We start from the raw sequence: 25,676 nt of genomic DNA on the forward strand, positions 1-25,676 counted from the left end.
TTCTTGCTGGAGGACGACTGCCCCCAACTGGCCAGTAGCGTCTTTCATGAACCTCCTTTACAGAGGCCAATCTGGACATCGCTAGTACCAGTCATTGGCAAGTCCAATCAGCTCCATATCCTTCTGTAATACGTCAGTCCCTCTCTTCTCTAGCCCTGACCGCGCCTGTTTAGCCCTATCTATCTGGCCAAACAGAAGCTGCTTAGGCATGTAGTGGTTGGGCATGCAAGCTAGATGACCGAGCCAATGCAGTCTCGACTGCTGGAAGAACTCATTAATTGGAGTGTGTCCAGATCTTACAAGGATATGTGAGTCTGTCACGCAATGCAATTTTTTTGATCCAAGAAAGATCATCGGCAGGCAAGCCTGAATGTTTAAAGACAGCGCAGACATTCCCTTGGAGGGCTCCATGTTTTGTAAGCTCAGAGAAGAGAAGGCATCACTGTGGCCAAGAACACTCGCAGCTTCATATGGATCAATAGACCAGGTAGCTTCCACACAGCATTATTCAGCTGATGAAAATATAATTAACATTTGACGGATTCAGAGTGAGACCTCTCCTGCCACACCAGAGCTGGTAATAAGCACACTGCCCAGGTACGAACTCTTATCCACTCTTTCCATAACTGCCCCTTCCCTCATAGAGAGTGAAAGGGAGGAGAGGACATTCAATGACATAAAATACCCAGGTAGGTGCCTTTTGTGTGGGGTAGATGGTAAGGCTCCATCTCGAAGTAGGATTTTTCAGGTGCAGTGGCATGTCCAACACTTTCTCAGAGTGGGCAGCAATTACCTAAAATGGTTTACCAATAGGGAGCCATCTCTTGACCATACCCGAGCATCGATCAGCACCTCAATGTGTATATATATACTAGCGTTAAGAACCCGGCGTTGCCCGGGCGAAAAAGGCAAACAGACAAATGGGCTTACACACAGACATCGACCCACACACATAGAAACACATCGACTTAGACGCACACACACACATATGGTTAAACCCAGGATGGATCGTTAGCAAGCCAGCCTAAATGTTTCTAACCGGCGAAGATGTTCCATTAGGGGGGTGCACGTTTCGCAAGTGTAGAGAAGGGAGGGAATTAGCGTGGGCGAGAAGACCTGGAGCTTCATGTGGAGCGAGAGACCAGGTAGCTTCCACACAGCGTAACGCAGCCAATAAAAAGATAATGGCGCTCGACTGATTTGGAGTGAGACCTCTGCTGTGAAACCGGAGCCGGTCATGAGCACACTGGCCAGGTATGGGAATCTCTCCAAACTCTCCACAACTTCCGCTCACCAATTGTCAGTTGTGGGGGTGGATTGTCCGATGGTACAAAATACCCAGGCACGTGCTTAATTTTGGTGGGGCTGATGGTAAGCCACCACCTCTTAGTGGCAAGCTCCAGGTTCAGCAGCAGTGCCTCCAACTCCTCCTCTGAGTGAGCAGCAATCACCAAAGCATCGGCATACATAAAATGGTTGAGCAATAGGGAGCCATCCATTGACCGCACCCGGGCATCGATCAGCCTCCCATTGTATCTGTACCATATGGTAATTCCTCCAGTACAGCCATTGAAGGCTTTACGAACTATGTGGTCAAAAGATATGTTAAATAATGTGGAAGCCAGAGGACCTCCCTGTCACACCCCAAGGTGTAGAGGGAATGGCTCTGACTGACGGCCACGTAGTTTGACGCGGGGCCGCTCACCATCATGAAGGTCCTTAATGATCGTGAGCAGAGGGTCAGGGACTCCGAAAGCACGAAGAACAACCCAGAGCCCAGGCCTACTGATGGTATCATAGGCCTTGGCCAGGTTAATAAAGCAGAGATGTAGGTCTTGTTGGAATTCCCTACACCTCTGCTGTAGCAGACGGACAGAAAATATGGCATCTGTGCAGGACCGCCCTTTCCTGAAACCGCATTGGGGCTCCACAAGCCTCTCCTCAGCGTGCCTAGCAAGGCGATGTTGAATAATCCTTGCCAGGACCTTTCCCGGCACACTGAGGAGTGAGATGCCCCTGAAGTTGTTACAGTCTGTGCGGTCCCCCTTCCAATCCTACAGAACCCGTCCAGTGGTCCAGACTGTTGTTATCTTGTCATATAGGGCAGTCTGTGCACAAACGCCACCCTCCCTGAGCATTTCGCTTGGGAGATCATCTCTGCCCGGTGCCTTTCCTGGTCTCAGACTCCGGATCGCCTTCAGTACTTCCTCAACAGATGGCACCTCAGCCAGCCACTCACAGGGGGTGACCTCTTCCAATATTCGAGGCACCGCAGCCTCAGCAGGGTTATCCCCACTTTGGGCCATAATGTTTTCCTGGCTGAGGGATTTCCCCTTCGTCAGGACCTCACAGAAATGCTCAGCAAATCTGCAAACCTGTTCCTGGGGGTCAGAGATTGGATCACCGTTTTTCCCCCTAATGATGGTAATAGGTGTGGTGCTGCAGGTTACTTTTTTGATGGTGTTAAATAATGATTTGTGATCGCGGGCCACTGAGGCAGACTCCATCTCCTCAGCAACCCGCGACCACCACCCATCCTTGCAGCGCCTTACGGCTCTCCAAACCTCCGAGCGAAGGCTACGGTAAACCTCCTCATTCTCTGACGTGGGATGCTGTAGCCGATGAGAGTAGGCCTGTCGCTTTTTCTCAACTAACCTGAACACCTCCTTTGTCAGCCAAGGTTTCTGGGGAGGTCTGGACCGCGTACCCAAACCAGCCATTGCAGCTGCATGAGTCACAGTCCTAAACCTCGCCCATTTACCCTCGACATCAGAAGGAGTGGGGGACGATGCTAACCCCAGCTGCAAGCGATGATGAAATTCTCGCTTGCAACTTTCATCAGCTGAAACCAGGCCACTTTAGGTTGGAATGGGGTCCTGGGTGTACACCCACCACCGGAGTGGAAGAATGGCAGGCGCATCTTACAGTCGATGTTCAGAGGGCAGATCAGCTCCACGGTAAGTCCTGGTGTCAAGGACATGGGCTCACATCTGCTGGTCCGTCACTATGTAGTCCAACAGATGTTCTTGCTTGGACCCGGCATGCATCCATGATGTTGTGTGGATGCGCCAATGCCGGAAGAGCGTGTTGGTAATTACAAGCCCATGGGCTGCACAAAAATCTAGCAGCCTCCGACCGTTGTTATTGAGCTGATCTGGCCCATGCCTTCCAATCACTCCAGACCAGGTGCCAGCATCATGACCAACTCGGGCATTGAAGTCACCCAACAAGATGACTCTGTCCCGAGTGTCCACTTTAGCCAGCACCTGTGACAGGAGGTCATAGAAGGCATCTGACTCATCGGCTTTGCCTGCATCCCTCCACGGATGTTCGTCTTCGGTGGGGGCATAAGTAACCACGACCACCACTCCTCGCCTCCGGTTGATGGGAAGGCAAGCCCAAAGTATCCTGGGGCTTACAGCTTCCCACACCTCACCGCCACGCTCCCACGCCCCCTTCATTCTTTTGTTCAGAATAAGAGCCACACCCTGTTGTTTGGCAGTCTCCTGCCCCGAGTGGAGGACTGTCCATCCCGCATGGTGGCAGGAGCCAGAACTGGTCCACCGGACCTCCTGAATGCCACAAAGATCCAGGCGGTACCGGTCCAGCTCCCGACAAAGGAGTGGCAGCCTCTCCTCCGCAGTGAGCGTTCGAACGTTCCACGTGGCCATCCGCAGTGGTTTTTAGTTGTTTCTGGAGGAGCCCCGAGGGTGAAGATTCAATCTCCTGGCTCCGCCAATTGTGGTTTGGCCAGGAGACGTCATAGAAGCTTGTCCCCCCGGGGCCTCTGGCACAAGCTTATTTGTTACATTTCTATGTTTATATCGTAATCTCGTGGTAATTAATTGAAGGTGGAGGGGTTACCAGCCCCTCACACCCGTCCAGAGCCCCCGTTTAGCCACTGTGGTGGTAACACACGCCATGAGGGGAGAGGCCAATGGGCATTGGTCCTCCCCACACAGCAATGTCCACGACAGTGTTGCCCGTCCGGCACCGCAAGGAGGTAGGGGGTTGTTTTGCCGGACTAGACTTACACACATACATAGACTGACACATACATTGCCCTACACACACATACACATATGGACTGTGACACACAGACATGTACTTTAGATACACACACTTGGATTAGCACACACCTATCGACTGACACACACGCATTAACTTACATACACACATCGAGTGGCACACACATGTATGGACTTACACACACATGTGGACTAACACACAGACATATGGACTGACACACACATACACATCGACGTATGCACACACATCGACTGACACACACAGACACACAAACGCACATTGACTTACACAGTCAGATGGAGCCATGCACACACATCGACTAACACACACACATGAACTCACACACACACAGCGACTGATATGCACACAAATGGACTGACACGCACACTTGGACTGACACACACACAAACACTTCGACGTACACACACACATCGGGCATTGTCCGGTCGAAAAGGCAGACACACACATGGACTTAAACACACGTATGGACCTACAAACACACACATATGGACTCAAACACACACACATCGACTCACACACACATCGACGTGCACAGCAATCCCCGATGATGGACCAGCTATCAGTATGGCAGTACTACGTATGAGTAAATAGCGTGACGTGAGCAATCGAAACAATAGAAATGCATTGAAGAAATAAGCAGAAATAAGTGTAAATTAAAGAGCAGCAGTACGCAAAGGTAAGTTGAGAAGCAGGCTACAGTCTAGATTATAGACTGCCAGTACCCAGACTCAATGACATAAGCATTGATACAGTCGACATAAAAAGCTGGCAATACGGGCAGCAGCTGAAAAAGCAGAATACAGTCGACATGAAAGGCTGGCAGTACACTGAGTGAGGTAAAGAAGCAGGCAACAGATTATAGACTGGCATATACTCATAATGGTCAAAAGGAAAATGAGCAGAGTAGATAATAGAGTGGCAGTGCACTGACGTTAATTAATCAGCAGGCAGCAGGCCACATCACAGACTGGCAGTAGACCGTCGCAGCGTCATAAAAGCTCAGCAAAAAAGCGAATACTTAGCAATCTAATAATGAAAAATTAGTTTTGTGCACACAAACATAATTATTATAACATCTGTGAACTTGTTTGATAATGGTAAAAAATGAACCTGAGTTGTTATCTGCACACAAACATAATTCTTGTAATATCTGGCAAGGTATTTGTTTAATAATAATAATAAGCAATGAACGTGATTAATTATCTGCACAACAATAGTAAACAATGGACTTGAGTTGTTAGCGTAAGAAGAAAGGAACTTTGTACTTACCATAGCCATGTTGAGGCCTTGTGCCATGCGTAGCCCCGTCCTGGCCTACATTGGCGAGGCGGCGGAGTTGGCACGTTACCAGGCTAGGGGCTGGGCCTCTACCCGCCCCCCCCCCAGCATCCCCCGGGCGTGCAAGAATAATGCTACGTAAGCACTAAAAAAATATGATCTACGGAGTCTGTAGTATAAACTGGACGCATCGTGTTGGGGGGGGGGGGGGGGAATGAGGACATCACACTGTGAAGAAATACCCGCAGCGTCATGTGTGTATGTATTGGCTGTTAAACGCGTAAAAGGAAATGTCCCCCGTGAGCTGGAGCGAACGCGCATCACTTGGCAGGGTCCGCCCCCCCCAACGCAATTGTCGTTATTTGGTATGGTCGATGGCGCGCAATAAGTAAATAATTAATAATAGAAACGGCACAAAAGTGTTAATGAAACTACTTTAAAGTTTACGGACGGGAAAACGGAAAAGCCTATTCCCACCGCGGGGCTTGGGGCGTGCCGCCTGGCAAAAAAAATTCTACGTGAAGGCCACCGTCTGAGAGCCAAATCCACCGCAAGCGCGAGCGCGCGGAGACTTTTATATATAAGAAAAAGAAAAAAAGATAAGATAAATAAACACGCACATACTTTGTTAATTATGAAGCACCCGAACGCAAACTCATAAAACGTATGCACGATGGTCATGTTCTTTAAGTTGCAGATTATATTGATAATAAATGTATTATTGATCTTGCGGATGATGATATTATTCATGTTGGTGATGATGATTTTCATGATGATGATAATGTTCTTTTTTGCTGATAAGAATGATGTTGATCTTAATATCAATCTTGCTTATGATGTTAATGATGATATTAATAATGCTGCTTATGATGTACAGGTATCACCAACAACGACCAGTACATCGTCCCCGACGACCAGTACATCGTCCCCGACGACCAGTACATCGTCCCCGACGACCAGTAAATCGTCCCCGACGACCAGTACATCGTCCCCGACGACCAGTACATCGTCCCCGACGACCAGTACATCGTCCCCGACGACCAGTAAATCGTCCCCGACGACCAGGGATTGGTCCCCAACGACCAAGAATTCGTCCTCCCCTCCTTGCAGTGTGTTGATGTGGGAGTTCACCGCATCAATCGTCATCAGTATCGCACTGATGTTCTGTGAGTGTTAAACAAAGCCACACGCATCACTACAGCCATCGTAGTAATGATGAAGGTTCAATTTCGATTTAAAGCTTTCGTGACTGCAGGGATTCATCTTCTTGGTTCTATCGGTAAAGTCACGCGTTGTGGCCGAAACGTCGTGAGAATTATTTTATTATGTTTTATTTTTATTATTTTATTACTTCCCTTCTACGTGACTTTACCGAAAGAACCAAGAAGATGAAGGTTCAAGTGTCAAATGTAATGTGTGACCAGGCCAGAGCTCAAGGTGAGAAACCAGGTGAGAGATCAGAATATAGTCGAATTTGCAAAAGTGACCTGGGGCAGTCGTCTGTTGCCAGTAGGGGGCGATGATTGCCGCTGTGTGGTCAACGTATGGCACCCCAAGTGGCAGCTGTCCCTATGCATTAGTTTGATAATACGGGGTGCTGAATGTTGTTGCGTGGTTAAAAACAAAACAATGGGATCGCTCCACAAACCTGGCTATCGCCTGATTATGCTAGTTGTAATTACTGGCGAAGCGTCATACTCGAATTGTAAACATTCTTTGAGTCTTTCGGTAAAGTCACGTGACTTTACCGAAAGACCCAAAGAATATGAACTCCTGCAGTCACGAAAGCTTTAAGTCACGAATTGTAAATGTTGTGGATTTACTCTCCAACACACCATTGTGCTATACTCGTAACGAATTGACACGTTCTATTAACGTGACAAACCTTACTAATTGGCTGTGACAGGTGGTGGCAGGTTTAACAACGCATTTATATTTACGCAATCTAACCCAAAACCTCTAATATGGTTTCGCCTATAGCACCCCCAGTGGCAGCTGTCCTCGTGTATTTGTCTGCTGCCAGAAAGGGGAAATGATTGATGCTGTTGTAATCGCAATGGAGTAAAGTACGACCATACAATGGAGACACTCTAATGAGGATTATAATTGTGTCACTGTGGGAGTATATGAGTCCCTGTGTGAGTCTGTATGTATTTGTGGGAGTGTGTGTGTTTATGTATGGGAATTTGTGTCTTTGTCAGTCCTTGTGTCTTGTTGCGAGTTTGTGCATCTCTGTGAATCTGCATGTCTCTATGTGAGTTTCCGTCTCTCCCTGTGAGTGCATGTGTACGTGAGTCTGTGTGTTTTTGTGCGAGGCTGTGGCTCTCCATTAGCCTTGTGTAACTCTGTTGTGTCTGTGTTTTGCAGGCTTATGAAGTGATGCTGATTATGTTTGCAATGTACTCAAGAATTAAACACAGCAAACACAGTCATCTCATAAACACATGTACCAGATTATAAGATATACCTACTAAACACATGTGTTTTGGGAAATTGAGTAAGATTTATTCAAATGAGCTAGGAATTGGGGAGTTAAAACGTTGGACAATTATCATTATTCATACATTAACATAAGTAACATATATACACGATTATATGAACATACTTACATATAAACACTAATTTACATGAAACTGATTATTACAATAACATCGAACCAATTATTGGCCGAGCTCTGTGAGCAAATAAACTCTCTCCACCACAAATTACACATCAGTTTCCACATTTAGTGACACATCAGCAGCAATGTCAAGCTTTTGTTTGAACCATTAGTTTAGTACGAGAAATACTCTGGACCGGTTTCGACATTCAGAGTCTCATCAGCATATAAATTCTCCACAATCTTGATTTTAAGCTTTCGTGACTGCAGGAATCCATACTCTTTGGTTATTTCGGTAAAGTCACGTAGGTAAAAAAATAAAATAAATCACGACGTTTCGGGCGCAACACAAGCGTCTGTCATCAGGTGGGAAATCATGACCTGCTGCTGATGCAGACTGTTTTAAAATAGTGTTTTTAAACAGTCTGCATCAAGTGTTTTAAAACAGTCTGCATCAGCAGCAGGCCATGCTTTCCCACCTGATGACGGACGCTTGTGTTGCGCCCGAAACATCGTGATTTATTTTATTTTTATACCTACGTAACTTTACCGAAAGAACCAAAGAGTATTCTCCACAATGACGGTACATATTACGTTGTGTTGTGTATTGAGGGAATTATCTATTTGCCGAGTTTTGTGATTGCCTTTATAACATTTGCTTGATTTCAGTGATGCTATGTAAATGTATTTGTAATAAAAGATTTATAGATTTAATGAGAGTGATGATGATTGTGATGGAGTTCATCGGATGTGCTCGCATCACGTGGACATGATACAAATACATAAATAATCAGACAATTTGCCTCATTCACATTAAATCTGTCCCTCCATGTAAAATATAAAAGTTATGTTTACACATCCCATCAGCCACATGGTCTTCCATCTTTGAGTGCATCTTATCAGCACCATTGGTTTAACACATGTGTAGTGAGCGATTTCCGAGACACGACGTGTAGAGAGCTCCTTATTTATTTCTCACACTTACAGGCACAATCACTGAGCGACATACGGGGCTATGCATAGCTTATCCATCAACACAGCCCCATCGTCGGCATCTAACTATATAGCTGGCTGACGAATATAACGACGACGACGATGGGAGCCGAACAGCGGATCGGACATGCGGTCGGATGATGAAGAAGAGATGACGGCGAAGACAGCGACGGCAGCCAGGACCCGGACCCCACGACAGCCCCGAACCTTCGGTCACGTCCCCCCTATATACTCCTCGGCGTGGCCAGGCCCCGCCTCTGGCCACGCCCCCTTCAAGAACCCTCTTGCAGGTTCCCGAAGCTTCCCGACTGACCTCACCTTTAACTTAGCCCAGTTACGCCCCCTTATAGTTGGATATTATATAACACACCCATACCCGTGATTAACCCTCCAGGTTAACAGATGGTTCCCTGTCATTACATCACCCCCCTCCATGTTTAAAAGATAGCCGTCCCGGCTAATACTAACAAAATCAAACGTTGGACAGAAGAGTTCCACAATAAACAGTAAAAAAAAAAGACAATGACAATGTTTTTGTTAGGGCAGTACAATCCGCAATCGAAAAGGAAAACCCAAGCTACAACTCTTGAAGGTAGAGGTAGGGAGAGGAGAGAAGAGAAAAAGAGAGGTGGAGAGAAATACAAAATTCCCCCTCTGCGTAATGCGCGAACGCGACCCCAAAGCCCCCTAATACACACACACAGGGATATTCCTTTCATCGGAACATAGAACATTTCGACCGAGTCCTTGATGCTGATCCATCCTTGGAGGCAATCTTCACATCCTTCACAGGTGATGTGGGCTCACACAAAAGCCCGGGAGGAGTTGGCTCCATCCCCAACTTCGCAGGTGATGTAGGCCAGGTCGCAGCCGGCGGTCCCTCGCATTCAGCGAGACCTCGTGGCCCCCCAACCTTCAGGGGCTCAGAAACTGTGGGCGGCACAACACAATCCTTCTGACACACCGGCCATACAATGCTTGGAGATGAGGTGTCAGTTTTGGAAGGGTGGACAAATCAACTGCGACGGCCCACCCGTATATGCACGCAATGCGGCCATTTGACTTCCACTACTTCCACGGGACCCTGCTATGGCCGATGCAATTTAAGGGGACGTTCAGAGCAGCACCTGTGGGCAGTGCAACCACGCCTGGTCCCCTATGGTCCATGGCAGCACATGGTCATACCGCCCTGCATTTCTTTCAATAGCCACCTGCGCTTTGGCAGTGTTCACATTGGCCGCTTCGCATTCTGCCGAAATGCGCTTCAGCGTAATTTGCAGGGGCGTAGGCAATATCGTCTTACCCTTCTTCTCTGACAGACCCAATTGAACCTCCATGGAGCGTTCATTTTCTCTCCCATACATGAGGAAAATGGCAAAAATCCCGTGGAAACGTGGGGAGTCATCCTGTATGCTGCCAGGACTCCCGGAACATGCAGATCCCAATCGGTTTGATCCGCACTAACCGTCTGACAGAGCATGGTTGTCAGGGTTCTATGCAGGCGTTCCACCATACAGTCCATTTGGGGATGGTATGGTGACTGTTGGAAAAATGCTTTTTCCAAAAATTAATATAAAGAGTGATATTGCTTATTTTTTATGTAATCGATTTTCTTATATATGTAATAAAAGACTTTGTCAGGCACTGCTGGTCTCCGTTGGTCTTTTATTTAGTTTCCTCCTCGCACCCCGCTGGTCCTGACAGCGGACCAGCGTCTCCTCGCACGCGCCCCCGCACGCTCCTCCAACAGCTCCTCCGCTCCCCCCACTCCGCACACCGCTGGCCGACGGCGTGCCGAAGATCCTTCAGCCACGTGGCTGATGGCGTGGATCCCCTCCGGCCACCCAACGTGGCTCAGCCTCTTTACTCCCGCAATTGACCCCGATCCCTTCCGGGCTCCCACCTATATCCTCTTTACCACGTGACCCTGACTCCTCCCCTTCCGGATCGTCAGATACGGCCTTCCCATACTGCCCTGCTGGCTCCACCCCCATTCACCTCGCTTCTAATTGGACCCGAGGTGAACGGCCGCCCCTCCCACACGCCCCCCATACTGGGCTCCGCCCCCCAATACCCCGGGACGTGTGATTGGGCCAGAGCCCAGCAGCAAACCCCGTTTATGCTCGCATTACATATATGTTGTGTCATAGAACCACGCGGATACGGAATTTACTATTAGGGCTGTTGCCGTTTATTAAACGCTATTACATTCAGCACACAGAAGTAGGTGCTCTCTATTCTGGGCCCTTTCCCTGGACCCTCAAACACTATGTCGTCCTACTCTCGGCTATCCCTTGGGCTCTCTCACACGGGCTGGGGCGGGAGCTCATCCAATACTGCCCGGCAACGAGGAGAGAAGAACCCACTCTCTTTCAGCCGATCCTCACTGAATACTTGGAGCCCTGCTCTCGGCTATCCCCTTGGCTCTCCCACTCATCTGCCCCGGGCGGGAGTTCAGCCAACACTGTCCGGCGACGAGCGGGAGAGACCTCCTGCAGCCAATCCTTACTCCGGGCTCCCACAACGACCACGCCCTCATCACGGGGTCCCCCTTAAGTACCCCTTGGGCGGCGCCTCCACCTAACTCGGACCCGCCTTTGTTCCCAAAGGTACCCCCTTACAGCACCCGTAACATCACGTCATCCTCTGCCGTCAACTCGTTCGCACCTACTTCTGTATGCCCTCTCATGGTTGCTCACACTACCCCTCTACATATATATGTGTAATAATCCTCCCGGAGACGGCTTCGGAATCAGTCCTTTATTTCCACTTTCAATACACTTGCTCACTCACTCTCCGTTGCTGGCAGACAACGGAGAGAGGACAGACTACGCACTGAGTCCTCACCGCGCACGTGGCAACCCCAGCCCCCGTCCGCGCGTGACCCTGCTCCTGTTAGTTTCAGTCTGCTCTCGATCGTTCTCTCTCACTCGCTCTTAATACCTTCGTCACGTGGTTCCCCCAGCCAATCGTTCATAGACAGCTTTGACCATTCTCGATGGTTCCCTGTCAATCCCGGGACCACGCCCCTCATCCGGCTCCCCATTAGCTGGGACCCCGAATGGCTGGGCCAATCACTCCTGATGACCTGTCGTGATGACGCATGGGCCATGGTCCCTATCTCAACCCTTATTGGCTACAAGCAGGACCGGCAAGCCAATCCCCACGTGAACCCTCTATGGCTGTTATTACATATGGATTAAGCGAGTTCCAAAAAAAATGTGCAGTGACGCATACCTGCTGTCCCTCGAGACAACACAACAGACGGAAACAACAGGGGTCACGAACCTCCGCCAGACAGCAAAATCCACCCAAGGGCAGTTAATCATTACGAGCTGACTGGGGTTTAAAATTCCAAAAGTAGAAACAAGCTTAGCTATATGTTTAATCTCAGGATATCAAAAAATAACTGAGAAGCGCGGATCCCTGGCGATACAGACGGGGAACAAAGGTTAATAGGACCCTCGGAATATCCTTGGAAACAATTATGGTATACCACAAATCTTGGTTAAGCATAAACCAAATAATAATTATGGGAGTATTAGGCCGAGGGTCATTCAGAAGAGATACAATGCGAAATATGTCAATCACACACGACCAATATAATATGTATTCCATGGGATCAGAGCGTCACCAACAGCCTTTGTCTTCCAGTAGCTAACATAGCATAAGGCAGCAGTAAATTATGTATGCGGGGGGGGGCGCCTCCCCCTAATATTTCAAATACCATGCAAGAGTTCCAAACCGCGACATGAGTGCTGTTAACGATGCTCAAAACGTACTTTGAGTCGTTGAGTCATTTGCAGAGTCACGGACTACAAAAAATGGTACTGTACCAAGCTATAAGAGGTGTAAAGGTATTTTTGTTTTACTTCCAACCCGTGATGAGAGGATGGAGACACGCTGCCCAAAACATGAACGGAAACATGGCAGTCATAAAGACATCTGGACAACAAACAGGCAACGATTTCAAAAATAAAAACAGCTGCCCCTTTGTGAGTGGAATGCAGGGGAAGAGAAATTGTAACTCTGAGAAAACAAACCTAGTAAACTTAGAGAGCGGCAGAAGGAGATAAATTGGAAGTTTGAGAAAACAAACCTAGTAAACTTAGCAATCTTTGTAAGAACGTAATCAACCAGGTAAAGTGTTAACTATTGTGTTAGCCGACTCTTTGTGTTGCATTGCATTACATTTCTAAGTTTACTATGTTTGTTTTCTCAAACTTCCAATTTCTCTCCCCCTGCCACTCTCATTGACATGCTAATTTCTCTGCCCCCCCCCCCCCCCTCTATATATATAATACCTGGTTTCAGAGGCGTTGTTTCTCTGTGTGTCTCTGTATGTGTGTCTCTCCTCTATGTGTGTCTCTCTCTCTGCGTGTCTCTCTCTCTATGTTTGTCTCTCTATGTGTGTGTCTCTGTCTATGTGTGTCTCTCTCTCTCTGTATATGTGTCTCTCTCCGAGCTTGCATTCACGCCTGATGAGGGTTGCTTGTGTTGCAATCGAAACGTCGTATTCCATTATTATTTATTTTATTTTCTTTCTACGTGACCTTACCGAAAGAACCAAAAAATGATAATAATAGTAATAGTTGAAGACATTTTTCTTTAAAAAATTTTTAGGATTACCTTGTATTTTCTTCAATAATTTAAAATTAAAGCTGCTTCTCTGCGGCCTACTGCGCTCTCATCGAATTGGGACACAAACTAAATAATTAACGTATCAATAACGACATCTGTCCAGCGGCTGGACTAAGTACGCGTGAAACAAGCGAGTAACATGGGCAGCAGTAACAACTGTAGAAATGTATCACTGATGGTCTACGAAACAGAAGTGCTCAGGGCCTACAAGAACCTGAATCCGGAACTATTCCCCCCGCACCTCTGATTAGCACGGTTGGCTACGTAAGGTGCGAAAGAAGTACACTATGCATACCAGCTGTCCTGTGCTGCCTCGTGGTGGCACTGAAATGGATAGGTGGGAGGAGGGGTGGGGGGAGGGGTGGGTGGGGGTGGATGGATGGAGGAAGGGGTGGGTGGCGGTGCTAATTAATTGCAGACGCAGAGGACATGCACATGCAAACACGGTGGTTCTTCATGTGGTAAGTGTTGCATTTTAATGTTTTGAAACATAAAAAAAAATTCTCACGTTAAAAAGGTTGTTAAAGTGTGGAAAATGTTGGGACTAAAACGTAACTCAGCTTTGAACATGGCAGTCAATGGTAAAACGATGGTCGTTTAAATAATTTTCTGTTAACAAGCAATTTTCGCGGAACGTATCGTACTCGTTAGGCGAAACATGTTTGCATAAGAAAGGAAGGCAAATTACTCAAATAATGACGTAAAGTAGATCAAATATGTAAGTTCAAATGGCATGAATATGCCAATTCCCCAGCTTGGGTAAGACAGCAAAACAACAGCAAGAATAGTCCCAGACCACAACAAGGCAACACACATTCGCTCAATAAAATTGTACATTAAATTGAACTATGAAAGTTACATTTACAAAGGCAGTTGTGTCCAGCACTCATCTTCTGCTTCAGGGTATGTTTTGGAGGACGTTTTATGATATTAAGGGAGGAAATATGGCCGTTCCAAAACGTTGGTGCTGCAATAGCAAAAACTGTCACCTCTTCAAATTCTTGTTTATGATATAGTTAAAAGGTAATTAAATTGATGTCTTATGTTTCTTGAGTTTGACAATGCGTTAATGCATTAGCTAAGTATAGCACAGATTTGTTAATTCGGATTTTATGGATGAACAGGGCCCAATGTATATTTCTTGTTGCATCAAGTGATGTGAGATTTAATTTTAAGTAGAGGTCACAATCATGAGTCATGTATGGTACATCCAGTGCAGATCAAAGAGTAGAATGAAAAAGCGGTTTAAGTTTGGTGTTTCGTTAGTAGCTGATCTGTAAGCAGCAAAATCAAATGGGAAATTTTTTTTTTATTTTGAATAAAAACAAAATTTTTTAAGTCTTATTTTAACGATAGTGTAGTGACTCAAATAGGAGACAGTTAGACTTGGAGGCACTTCTTTTATTTAACGAGCACTATCGAGATGGTACACACCTTACGTGGGTGCACACTCTACAGTCGCTCGTCTATACACAACTCTACGTGGGTACACACTATTACTGTTTCTAGTCTATACACAACACTAACTATCTAACACTCACAGCGCTGAACCGTTACAACCAACAACTATCTAGTAGCGCAATATCGAGTGAAGAAGACAGCGACGATGGCGACATGACGACAGCAACGATGGCGACGAGATGGTAACGATGATCTTGAGCAGCACAACGGGGATCCCACTTCCAGCAACAGCCACGAGGTCTCTCAAAGGGGCCCCTCCTATACTCTCTGCGTGGCCTCGCTCCGGCACGGCCACGCTCCATCTCTGGAACCTACTAGCAGATAAGCCCCCCTCTGTGACCTTTCCCCTCGATATCCCCCTCTCGTGACTGCCGTGTCTTGCTGACATGGGTACTCTCATACACTGCAGTTACCCCTTTCCGCCAGCAGCCAGCGCTATTCCACTACAATAGTAATGACACTCATAACGCGCGAGATTTTGCAGACAAGTTAACAACTCAGAGACGCGGAGCCAAGTGCACGGCTGCTCCAAAGCCTGACCAAACAGAGAGGCCTTTAGATGGTTTTTGAAAGTCGGAACGCATTTGATGTTGTGGATGTGCAAAGGGATAAAGTGCCACACCGAGGGGGCGACAGCAGAGAACCGATGTGAGGCTGTAACAGTTCGAGTCATTGGTGTCCAAAGCAGATTTTGAGTGGTGCTGCTGCGTAGGGATGTACTATGAGCTTCAGTGCAAAGCGAGAGTAGGGAGGCGAGGTATGGTGGGGAACCGGTGGTTAAGGCGCGATGACAAAGGCAGGCGATTTCATAATTTGTCCTCCTGGCGAAAGGGAGCCAATGAAGAGTACGGAAAGCGATGGCTGAGTCGAGTTGTATATGATGGACACCAACCACGACACGAGCAAGGGTTGTTCATAACTGTTGCAATTTCAGGATGTTGCTTTGATGATGACTTGGAGAGAATGGCATTACAGTAGTCGAGGCGAGACCCAACTATACTGAAAGCAAGGGTGTTGGCAATATCGATGGTAATGAGTGGATGTAGGGGATGAAGAGCCTTGAGTTTTTATGATGTAGTGGACGTAAATGCCCGAGAGAAGGTGAAATACAGAGTGACACCAAGGTATTTGATGCGGTCTGTAAAGAGAATGGTGGTGCCGGTAATCATGATGTTGTGCAGAAGAGAGGGTGACTTGAACCGTTGTCGGGTGCCAATGAGTATGGCTTCAGATTTGGCTGCATTTAAATAAAGATCATGCGACCCGAACTGCAAGGCTGTTGTGCACTCAGGAATATTTTCAATTCCTTGAGCATTAGCGGGATTTATCCATGTGTATAATAGAATGTCTTCAGCATAACTCCAAACCTTCCTCGACCGATTTTAGATGTGTAGACAGCACATCATAGTGGTCCAAGCACGGAGCTCTGGAGGACCCCACAGAAGTGCTTTTTGATAGTGGATTCGCCTATTTGAACAGAGGTCTTCCTTGCCAAATTCAATGAGATCAATTTTTGGTAATATCCCACACGTGTCTATAGGGGGCAGAAGAGTGACTGAGCCCAATGTCGAAAGACTGGACCATGGGGCCAACGGCAACCCCTATGGCAGGGGTCGGCAACCTACGGCTCCGGAGCCGCATGCGGCTCTTTACGGGCTGCTTCTTGACGATATGTACGTATGTACTCAGATGCATTGCGGCTCTTGAAATACTGAATTTTGTACCGAATTGGAAAGAAATGGCTCTTCTTGTTATTTTGGTTGCCGACCCCTGCCCTATGGGATAGCGGATCCAGAGACGCGGACCCCAGACCCCAGGAGGGGGCTAGGGGATGACGTCACCCTTTCAGGACCTGGTGGAAGGTTCTGGAAGGAAGGTGTGGCCGGGACGGAGCGAGCCACGGACCTGTATAAAAGCCGGAACTCTGAACGGTCCCGGCAGTCGTCGTCCACCCGAAGATCAAGAGCCTCCTGAAGAAAAGAGCCCGATGGGCAGAGCCGTACCCCTGGCAAGGGTCGGCTCTAAGCTATACCAGTGAAGACTGAATAGAATAGCCCACGGGCAGAGCCGTACCCTTGGCAAGGGTCGGCTCCAGCTTACATACCAGTGAAGACCAAGCTTCACTCAAGAAGGGTTAGGATAGCCAGTGAGAGGCGTATTAGTGTATTGGGTGTAAGGGGCCGCTACCCCTTTGTTTGGGATTTGTTAATAAAAATACGTCTTGCCTCAGAGAGACTCTCATCTAGTTTGTGTTGCCTCCGAAACGTCGTGATTTTTATTTTATTTTTATTTTACTTTTATTAATTTAGATTTTTTACCTACGTGACTTTACCGAAAAACCCTAAGAATATGAATACTTGCAGTCACGAAAGCTTCAAATCTAGAATCTTCTCTAGTTATTGACCCACTATACATGCAACTATCATACATTATCTGAGACCAAGCTATTGTGGGATCCTAGATGAACGCTTGTCATCATAGTCAACGCATGGCAGGCAAATATTATAGATGACAAGCCAAATCTCAATAGGGAGATCAGTTCCATTGTAGGTATTGGTGTGAAGTACAATGGACTGCATCTTCTGTTACGTCACAATGTAGTCCAGAAGATGTTCTTGCTTGGACCCGGCATGCATCGATGATGTTGTGTGAATGCCCCAATGCCAAAATAGTGTGGTGATTACGAGCCCATGGGCTAGATAGAAGTCTATCAGTTTCCAACAATTGTTAATTGAGCTGATCTGGCTGATGCCTTCGAATCACTCTGGCCCAAATGCCATAACCCACTCGGGCATTCAATCACTTAACAAGATAACTTTATCCCAAGGGGCCACTTTATCCAGCCTTGTCTGCATCCCTCCACTAATGTTCATCTTCTGTAGATGTGTAAGCCATACCTCACCTCCCATTATTGGAGAAGCGAGTCCACAACAGCTGGGACTTGCAGCTTCTAAACGTTGCCTCAACGCTACCATATCACCTTCATTATTTTGTTCTGAAGCAGAAGCGCTCTCCATTGTTGGCAGTTTTCTGTCCCCAGGTGGAGAACTGTCCACACCTCATGGTGTCTGGAGCTAGTCTGTCTGACCTCCTGTATACCACAGAGGTTCAAGCGGTTCTGACCCAGTTCCAGACAGAAGAATGGCAGCCTCTCCTCCGCAGTGAGCGTTCGGACATTCCACATCGCCAACGTCATTCTTCCCCTATATCTGAGGGAAGGGTAGAGTCTGGCCTCACCGAATGAAGTTTGGCAGAAGACACCTGTTGCCCTGCGGCCTCCAGCACAAGTGTAGTAGAGTTACCCACTCGATATTCACAAACAGGGAGAGCTAATCGTTGACAAGGGTTTCCCGCTCAAACTAACGGTCAGGGTCTCACAAGTTGTGAGAGCTGACCGTAAACAAGGTTTTCCCGCGCGACCTAACGGTCAGGGTCAGATAGGGTAAATTGGGATCGAAAAGCAGATTGGGAACGACCAATCACAGGGTTCCACAAGGTGGCCGGGGATTGGACAACCCGGCCACGAACGAGTATAAAGCCAGAACGCTCAGAGCTCTCGGGGAGTCCGACGACACGAAGACCCAAGACGGCGGAAGAAGCATAGGACCCTGGACCAAGCCCTCCAGCCCTTATAAGGGCTAGGGTTCAGAGTAACCAGTGGTCAGGGAGACATCTCCCTAGGTCCAGTCAGAGGACACTGAAGGAGCGGGGTATGAGTAGCCTGTAGGCTTGTACGTTCGGAGTGTAACGGGTGAGGGGACCGTATACCCCTCGGTGCATAGGGACTGTATTCACGAATAAAGTGTGTGCTACTAAAAGACGTACAAGAGTCTGTCTGTACAATACTACATTTGGCGTCAGGAGATGGAAACAAGACGAACGAACCGCACGCGAAGTCCCGATGATGCAAGCTCCGACTCTCCCGTGGGTGCTGCGGGCGGCGCTGAAGATGTTGGCGTGCTGCCAGCCGCCCCACCACCAGCTGTGCAGCCGATCGCCGCGAGCGACGGCAACCAGGCTGCTCACGCCCGCCTCGCCCAGCTGCTGCATGCTGCAGCAGCCATCCTGGAGCAACTTACCCTGGGGGCTGCGGGCGGGGAGGAGCGGCCGACAGCGAGCGTCCCCGCCATCGCAAACCCGGAAGAGAACGTCCTTCCCGCCGATGGGTCACGTGGGGGCGGAAGCCAAGTGCATGCTGGGACCTCCGGGGGCCAATCACGACACACTGCGTTATCAGAGAGCGATGCTGCCTCTGCAGGACACTCCAACAACACCGCGTCATCACGGCTGCGACGTCGTACAGTACATGTTGTCGACCAAGCCATCGCTGCGTTCGGAACCGAGTCCGAGCTTGACGAAGACAACGACACAGCTGCTCTACAGCAGCGACTGCCTGTCTTTCGCGAATTCTCGTCCACAGGGGGCGACTGGGCAGCATTTCAACGTCGCTTCCTCAGTCACCAGGAGATGGTGGGCTGGTCGGATGCACAAGCACTTCGTGCATTGCCAGCCACCTTGGACGATGACTCTCTCGCTGCACTCATCTCCATTCCCAAGCGACAAAGGGCGACACTACAAGCAGCACTTCAGCGGCTGTCTGATGTCTACGGACCTCCTTCCGCCACACGCCACCAATTCTACGAGAGACGGTGCAAGCCAAGGGAGTCGCCATTGGCGTTCCGCACCGCGCTACTCGCCATGGCAAGAGCGGCTTACCCCCGCATGGACGATGAGGCTATCGACGCACTCGTCCTTCAGAAGCTGCTGGAGATGGCGAGAGGGCTGCGCCTTGTCATCCAGGCCGTGGATGACGAGGACATGTGCTCACTGCGAGCTGCCCGGAGCATTCATGCTCACTTAATGCTGGACCAGGACGAGACCATCACCGCTTCGGCTACGACATCGGTGCCTGCCAGCAGGGACAACGCTCGCTCTCCTGATCGAGTCTTCTCGACGTTCAGCGCGACGCCCCAGCGATCACCAAATCGCACCAGTCGCCGCAACGACTGGGAGCGGGGACGGCCCTTCCCCCGCGGCGACGCGACGTGTTTCAACTGTGGCCGCCGAGGCCACTTCTCTCCCGACTGCCGTGCACCTCGCCGCCGCTCCGCCGGATCCCGAGACCGGGACTACAGAGCTTCCAGAGCAGCGCAGCATAACCAGGCAAGTCGCGGCACCCCACACGCTCGGTCCTCATACACACCACAACACACCATTGACTCCGCTCGGAACACGGCGTATGATGCGCGGCGTTTGGCCGACTTTTCGCGACCACTGCGACCCGGGCAGTGGTCAGAGCTGGCCCATAGAGTGGTTGCAGCGACGGCGGGTTCATCGGTGGTCGTTGGTTCGATCGAGGGGGTAGAGGTGCGCGTGCTTGTCGATACCGGTGCATCGGCCACTATCATCTCTGAGTTGATTTACAATATACTGCCCGTGCGATGTCGATCTTTGGAAAAGGTTTCCGTTCCGTTTTTCGCTGCAAATGGAAGTTCCCTGGAGATTCTCGGCCAAATTCGGGCGCAAATTGCCATTGGAGATATTAAATTGGCCGGCCCTGTTTTTGTGTCTTCTTCCCTTGCGGTGCCGTGCCTTCTGGGAACTGATTTTCTTGCCAAAATGCCCATTAAAATCCTTATCGATCAGGGATGTATTGAACTTCCCTCGGGCCGCCGGATGGCATTTTTACCCGCGGCCACGCATTCACGGACGGAAAATGTTTCTGTACAGGCTTTTGCGGCTTGCGCTGTACGCATTCCGCCAGGGGCACAAATGCTCGTACCCTTACGGTTAAAAAAACCGCTCGCTCCCACCGCCTCGGTAAATGGCATTTTATTGGGACCTTCCAACACAGCAGTTAACAGCCTTTCGTTGGTGGCCGCACAGACTCTTGTAGCGGGCGACAGGGAACCATTTATACAAGTTTTGAATGTCGGTCTGTCAGACACCGTCATTTCACAGGGGACAGTGCTCGCTCATGCGACAGTGGCGCCTCTGGGAACCGGGGTTGTCGGACACGTAGCGAACAGTCAGCGGCCTCGCCCTCATAACGTTGACGAGGGATGGATTGACGCTCTCTGCGCGGATGCCGGCGATTTATCCGGGTCACAGCAGAGTAAATTGCGGGCTCTTTTGCGGGAATTCTCGGATGTGTTCAGCAAATCACAATTTGATATTGGCTGCACCAAGCTGCTGCGTCACCACATTGACACTGGTGACGCTGCCCCTATCCGCCAAAACCCGTTTCGGCTCAGCCCTGCGGAGAAACAGCATGTTAAATGGGCAGTTGACGACATGCTGGCGGCTGATATCATTTCTCCTTCCAACAGCCCCTGGAGTGCCCCGATAGTGCTGGTCAAAAAGCACGATGGCAGTCTTCGATTCTGTGTAGATTTTCGGCGCCTAAATAAAATTTCTGTGGCTGACGCATATCCTCTTCCACGTATGGATGAGTCATTGGATGCCCTGGCAGGGGCGCGTTATTTTTCCACTTTGGACCTTCTGTCAGGGTTTTGGCAACTCCCCCTCGACGAAGCGTCGAAACCAAAGACTGCTTTTCGGACACCACAGGGCCTTTTCGAGTTTAATAGATTGCCCATGGGGCTCCACTCAGCTCCAGCGACGTTTCAGAGGCTCATGGAGCTGGTCCTCGCTGGGCTCCAGTGGGACTCATGCCTTATCTATCTTGATGACGTTATCGTCTTTGGCCGCACGTTCAACGAACACATTGAACGGTTGCGCGCTGTTTTCGAAAAGATGCGAGCTGCGGACCTTAAATTCAAACCGCAGAAGTGCCACCTTTTGCGTGAGTCTGTGCGCTATCTAGGCCACATAGTCAGCCGCTCGGGTATTTCCACAGACCCTGAAAAGACTAAATGTGTCAGCCAATGGCCTACCCCCACCTCTGCTGGGGATGTTCGCAGTTTTATCGGGTTCGCGTCGTACTACCGACGTTTTGTGGCTGGTTTCGCTACAATCGCCAAGCCACTACACGCTCTTACAGCGAAAGGGCTGAAATTTCATTGGGGGGACGCGGAACAGGCCGCATTTGACTCCTTACGGAATGCTCTTGTAGCAGCACCGCCCCTGGCTTACCCCGATTTTGCAAAGCCGTTTATTCTGGACACCGATGCCAGTAACACCGGGATCGGCGGGGTGCTGTCCCAAATCATTGAGGGCGTTGAGAGGGTGGTTGCCTATGGAAGCAGAGTTTTGTCCCCTGCAGAGCAACGTTATTGCGTAACCCGACGCGAGCTGCTGGCCATTGTTCACTTTATACAACAATACAGGCCATACCTGTACGGTCAACGGTTTACCGTGCGCTCCGATCACTCTGCGTTACAATACGCTTTGCGCATTGATCAACCGTCTGGCCAGCTCTCCCGATGGCTTGAAGTCCTCCAGGACTACAATTTTATGGTGATTTACCGCAAGGGTACACAGCACAGTAATGCGGACGCGCTATCTCGCCTCCCGTCAGAACAATGCGCCTGTTTTACGGGTTCTGGCCGGTGCAGACCGCAAATAGTACGCCCGGTTGCACCTCTTGAAACGGTTTCTGCTGCCCTTCCTTCCGATCCTGCGCCGGGTGCGGACCACGAAAATCCGCCAGCAAGTGACGACTTGCTGGGGATAACGTTGGACGAATGGGGTCGGCACCAAATGAACGATGCGTCATTGTTGCCTCTGCGTCGTCGCGCATGTGATTCGTCCTCACGTTCAAGTAAATCGAACTCTTTTGCCATGCGCCGCGGTCTGCTCATGCATTGGGATGCTGATTCTTGCCAGTACAAAATTGTAGTGCCATCGGCTTTGCGGTGTTCGGCTGTGTGCGCAGCACACGAGCGATTGTCGCACCTGGGTGTGCATAAAACCATTGGGTTGCTAAGATTACAATTTTACTGGCCGGGCATGCTTCGCGACGTAACTGATATTTTAACGGGCTGCACCCAATGTGCGCAACGTAAACCTCCAGCGACGCCGGCATGCCCACCGCTGCAGCCCATCACGGTATCCCGTGTGAACGAGCTGGTTGCTCTCGACATTTTGGGGCCTTTCCCTACAACGCCTCGTGGTAACAAGTACCTGCTGGTTGGGGTGGAGTATTTTACACGGTGGCCTATGGCCTGGGCCCTCCCCAACCAGTCAGCAGCAGCCGTGGTGGACGCTTTTGTTCAAGGCTATGTGCTGGACAAGGGCGCTCCAGAACGGTTGCTGACCGATCAGGGAAGAAATTTTTCCAGTACCCTGCTGAGTGAGGTATGCCGCCTGTTGGGCACTAAGAAGGTGCGCACCTCGCCCTATCACCCCCAAACAGATGGCATGGTGGAGCGGTTGCATAGAACCCTCACCTCTATGCTATGCCATCAGGTTGACGAATCCCACTTAGACTGGGACCTGCAGATCCCAGGGGTCCTCGCTGCTTACCGCATGGCGCCACATGCAGCGACAGGGTTCTCCCCATTTTTCCTAATGTATGGCAGGGAGGCCATTCCCCCCGCTGATGTGCGGCTTGGGATAGAGCAGCTTCCACAGTCATCGAAGCTCACTGACCATTTGCGGTTCAACCTGCAAAAGCTGTCTGAGGCTCGTGATGCGGCGATCGAAAATTCCGCTTCCCGCCAGCGGGCAAATTCGAGGTTGCAGGCCCCTCGCACGTCCGTGCATCGGTGGGCTCCAGGTGATATGGCGTGGCTTCATTGCCCCCAGGTGCCGGTGTCCACATCGGCTAAACTCCTAAAACCATGGCGAGGTCCGGTTGAGGTGGTCCAGGTAATGCGCCCACAGTGTGTTAAGATACGTTGGGGACGACGGCGCTGGTTCGTGCACCCCTCTCGTCTGAAGCCATTTGTTGCTCCGCGCGGCTCTGCGTCACACTCAAAACACGAGGGCCGAGCGTGTGATATGCCCGACGAGCCGGATGTCGCCCCGTTGGTACCTAACCCACAGCGCAGACGTCTCATTCCTCCTGCAGATGATGCGGGACTGAGGGAGCCGTGCGAGCCACGAGTCTCTGCACGAAGGCCCCGGGAGCCACCCAACATGTTTGCCAGGATGCCTGACCCGTCTACAACAAGAGTCTCTGCAAAGAGACCTTCTGACCCACCCAACATGTTTGCCAGAATGCCTGACCCGCCCAACATGTTTGCCAGAATGCCTGACCCGCCCAACATGTTTACCAGGATGCCTGACCTGCCCAACATGTTTGCCAGGCTGCCCGACCCGTCTGCTCCAAGGGTCCCCGCAGAGAGGCCTCCTGCCCCTGCTGACATTTTTGCCAGGATGCCTGGTCAGCCTGCAGCCCGGAAAGGGGCACCCATCCCCTACGACGGGCCCGCGAAATACACACGGGCTAGATCGCGTCGCTTTTCTTGATTGCCCATCATTTTTTTTGCGGCAGCTGGATGCTGCATGCGTTGTGCGTCGCGAATGTCGTTATTTGTGATTGGTTCTGACCATGTACATATGTTGCGTTGTTGATGGGGGGGTATTTGTAGTGGGTGTTCCTGTTCTTGTTGGATGTACCTGTTCTTGTTGGTTGTGGCACACACACACACTTTGATTCATTGATGGGGATTTTCTGCTTGTAACAGCCGGGACGGCTGAGGCTTCCGAAGGGGAGGGTGATGTAGTAGAGTTACCCACTCGATATTCACAAACAGGGAGAGCTAATCGTTGACAAGGGTTTCCCGCTCAAACTAACGGTCAGGGTCTCACAAGTTGTGAGAGCTGACCGTAAACAAGGTTTTCCCGCGCGACCTAACGGTCAGGGTCAGATAGGGTAAATTGGGATCGAAAAGCAGATTGGGAACGACCAATCACAGGGTTCCACAAGGTGGCCGGGGATTGGACAACCCGGCCACGAACGAGTATAAAGCCAGAACGCTCAGAGCTCTCGGGGAGTCCGACGACACGAAGACCCAAGACGGCGGAAGAAGCATAGGACCCTGGACCAAGCCCTCCAGCCCTTATAAGGGCTAGGGTTCAGAGTAACCAGTGGTCAGGGAGACATCTCCCTAGGTCCAGTCAGAGGACACTGAAGGAGCGGGGTATGAGTAGCCTGTAGGCTTGTACGTTCGGAGTGTAACGGGTGAGGGGACCGTATACCCCTCGGTGCATAGGGACTGTATTCACGAATAAAGTGTGTGCTACTAAAAGACGTACAAGAGTCTGTCTGTACAATACTACACAAGCTTAATTGGGTGTTTCCACGATGGATATTGGTATGAATTAGTACTAGGTGGAATGGTTTCCCTCGCACAAACTGATCTCGCTACATAAACATGAAGACAGACATAAGCACCCCTTGCTTACGCTTCAGCCTGCCCGAAGCCTACAAAAATATACATTTCCATAAAAACAAATAAACACCTATATTAGTTAATAAGCACTCCAACACAAGCTCAGAAAATGCACACATGATGATGTTCTTCATGTGGATGATGATGATAATAATATAAATCTTGCTTATGATGTTGATCATGATGATGATGAAAATTACGATATAAATGTTGCTGATGATGGTTCCGATTTTATTTAACAGAATTCGTCCTCTCTTCTTCGCCACATGATGACTTGGGGGTTCACCTCATCCATCCTCATCAGCAAAACGATGACGCTCTGTGAGTGGTAAACATAGCCACACGCATCACTA

At 49.6% G+C, this 25,676-nt stretch overlaps 1 protein-coding gene across 1 annotated transcript in view; it reads left to right on the plus strand.

The window, feature by feature from the left end:
• The window catches only part of LOC133363039 (chymotrypsin-like elastase family member 2A), a 33,456-nt gene extending 25,263 nt beyond the window's left edge, over positions 1-8,193 (plus strand). Inside the window, exons 8-9 of the mRNA XM_061582048.1 lie at positions 6,206-6,494; positions 7,696-8,193. Coding sequence (XP_061438032.1) covers positions 6,206-6,494; positions 7,696-7,703 — 297 coding nt within the window. The 3' untranslated portion in view covers positions 7,704-8,193. The remainder of the gene's footprint in view (positions 1-6,205; positions 6,495-7,695) is intronic.
• The last annotated feature ends 17,483 nt before the right edge of the window (positions 8,194-25,676 follow it).

Source organism: Lethenteron reissneri, unplaced genomic scaffold (assembly GCF_015708825.2).
Source record: "Lethenteron reissneri isolate LAM-NWPU_2019-01 unplaced genomic scaffold, ASM1570882v1 scaffold_1639, whole genome shotgun sequence".
NCBI classification, from domain to species: Eukaryota; Metazoa; Chordata; class Hyperoartia; order Petromyzontiformes; family Petromyzontidae; genus Lethenteron; species Lethenteron reissneri.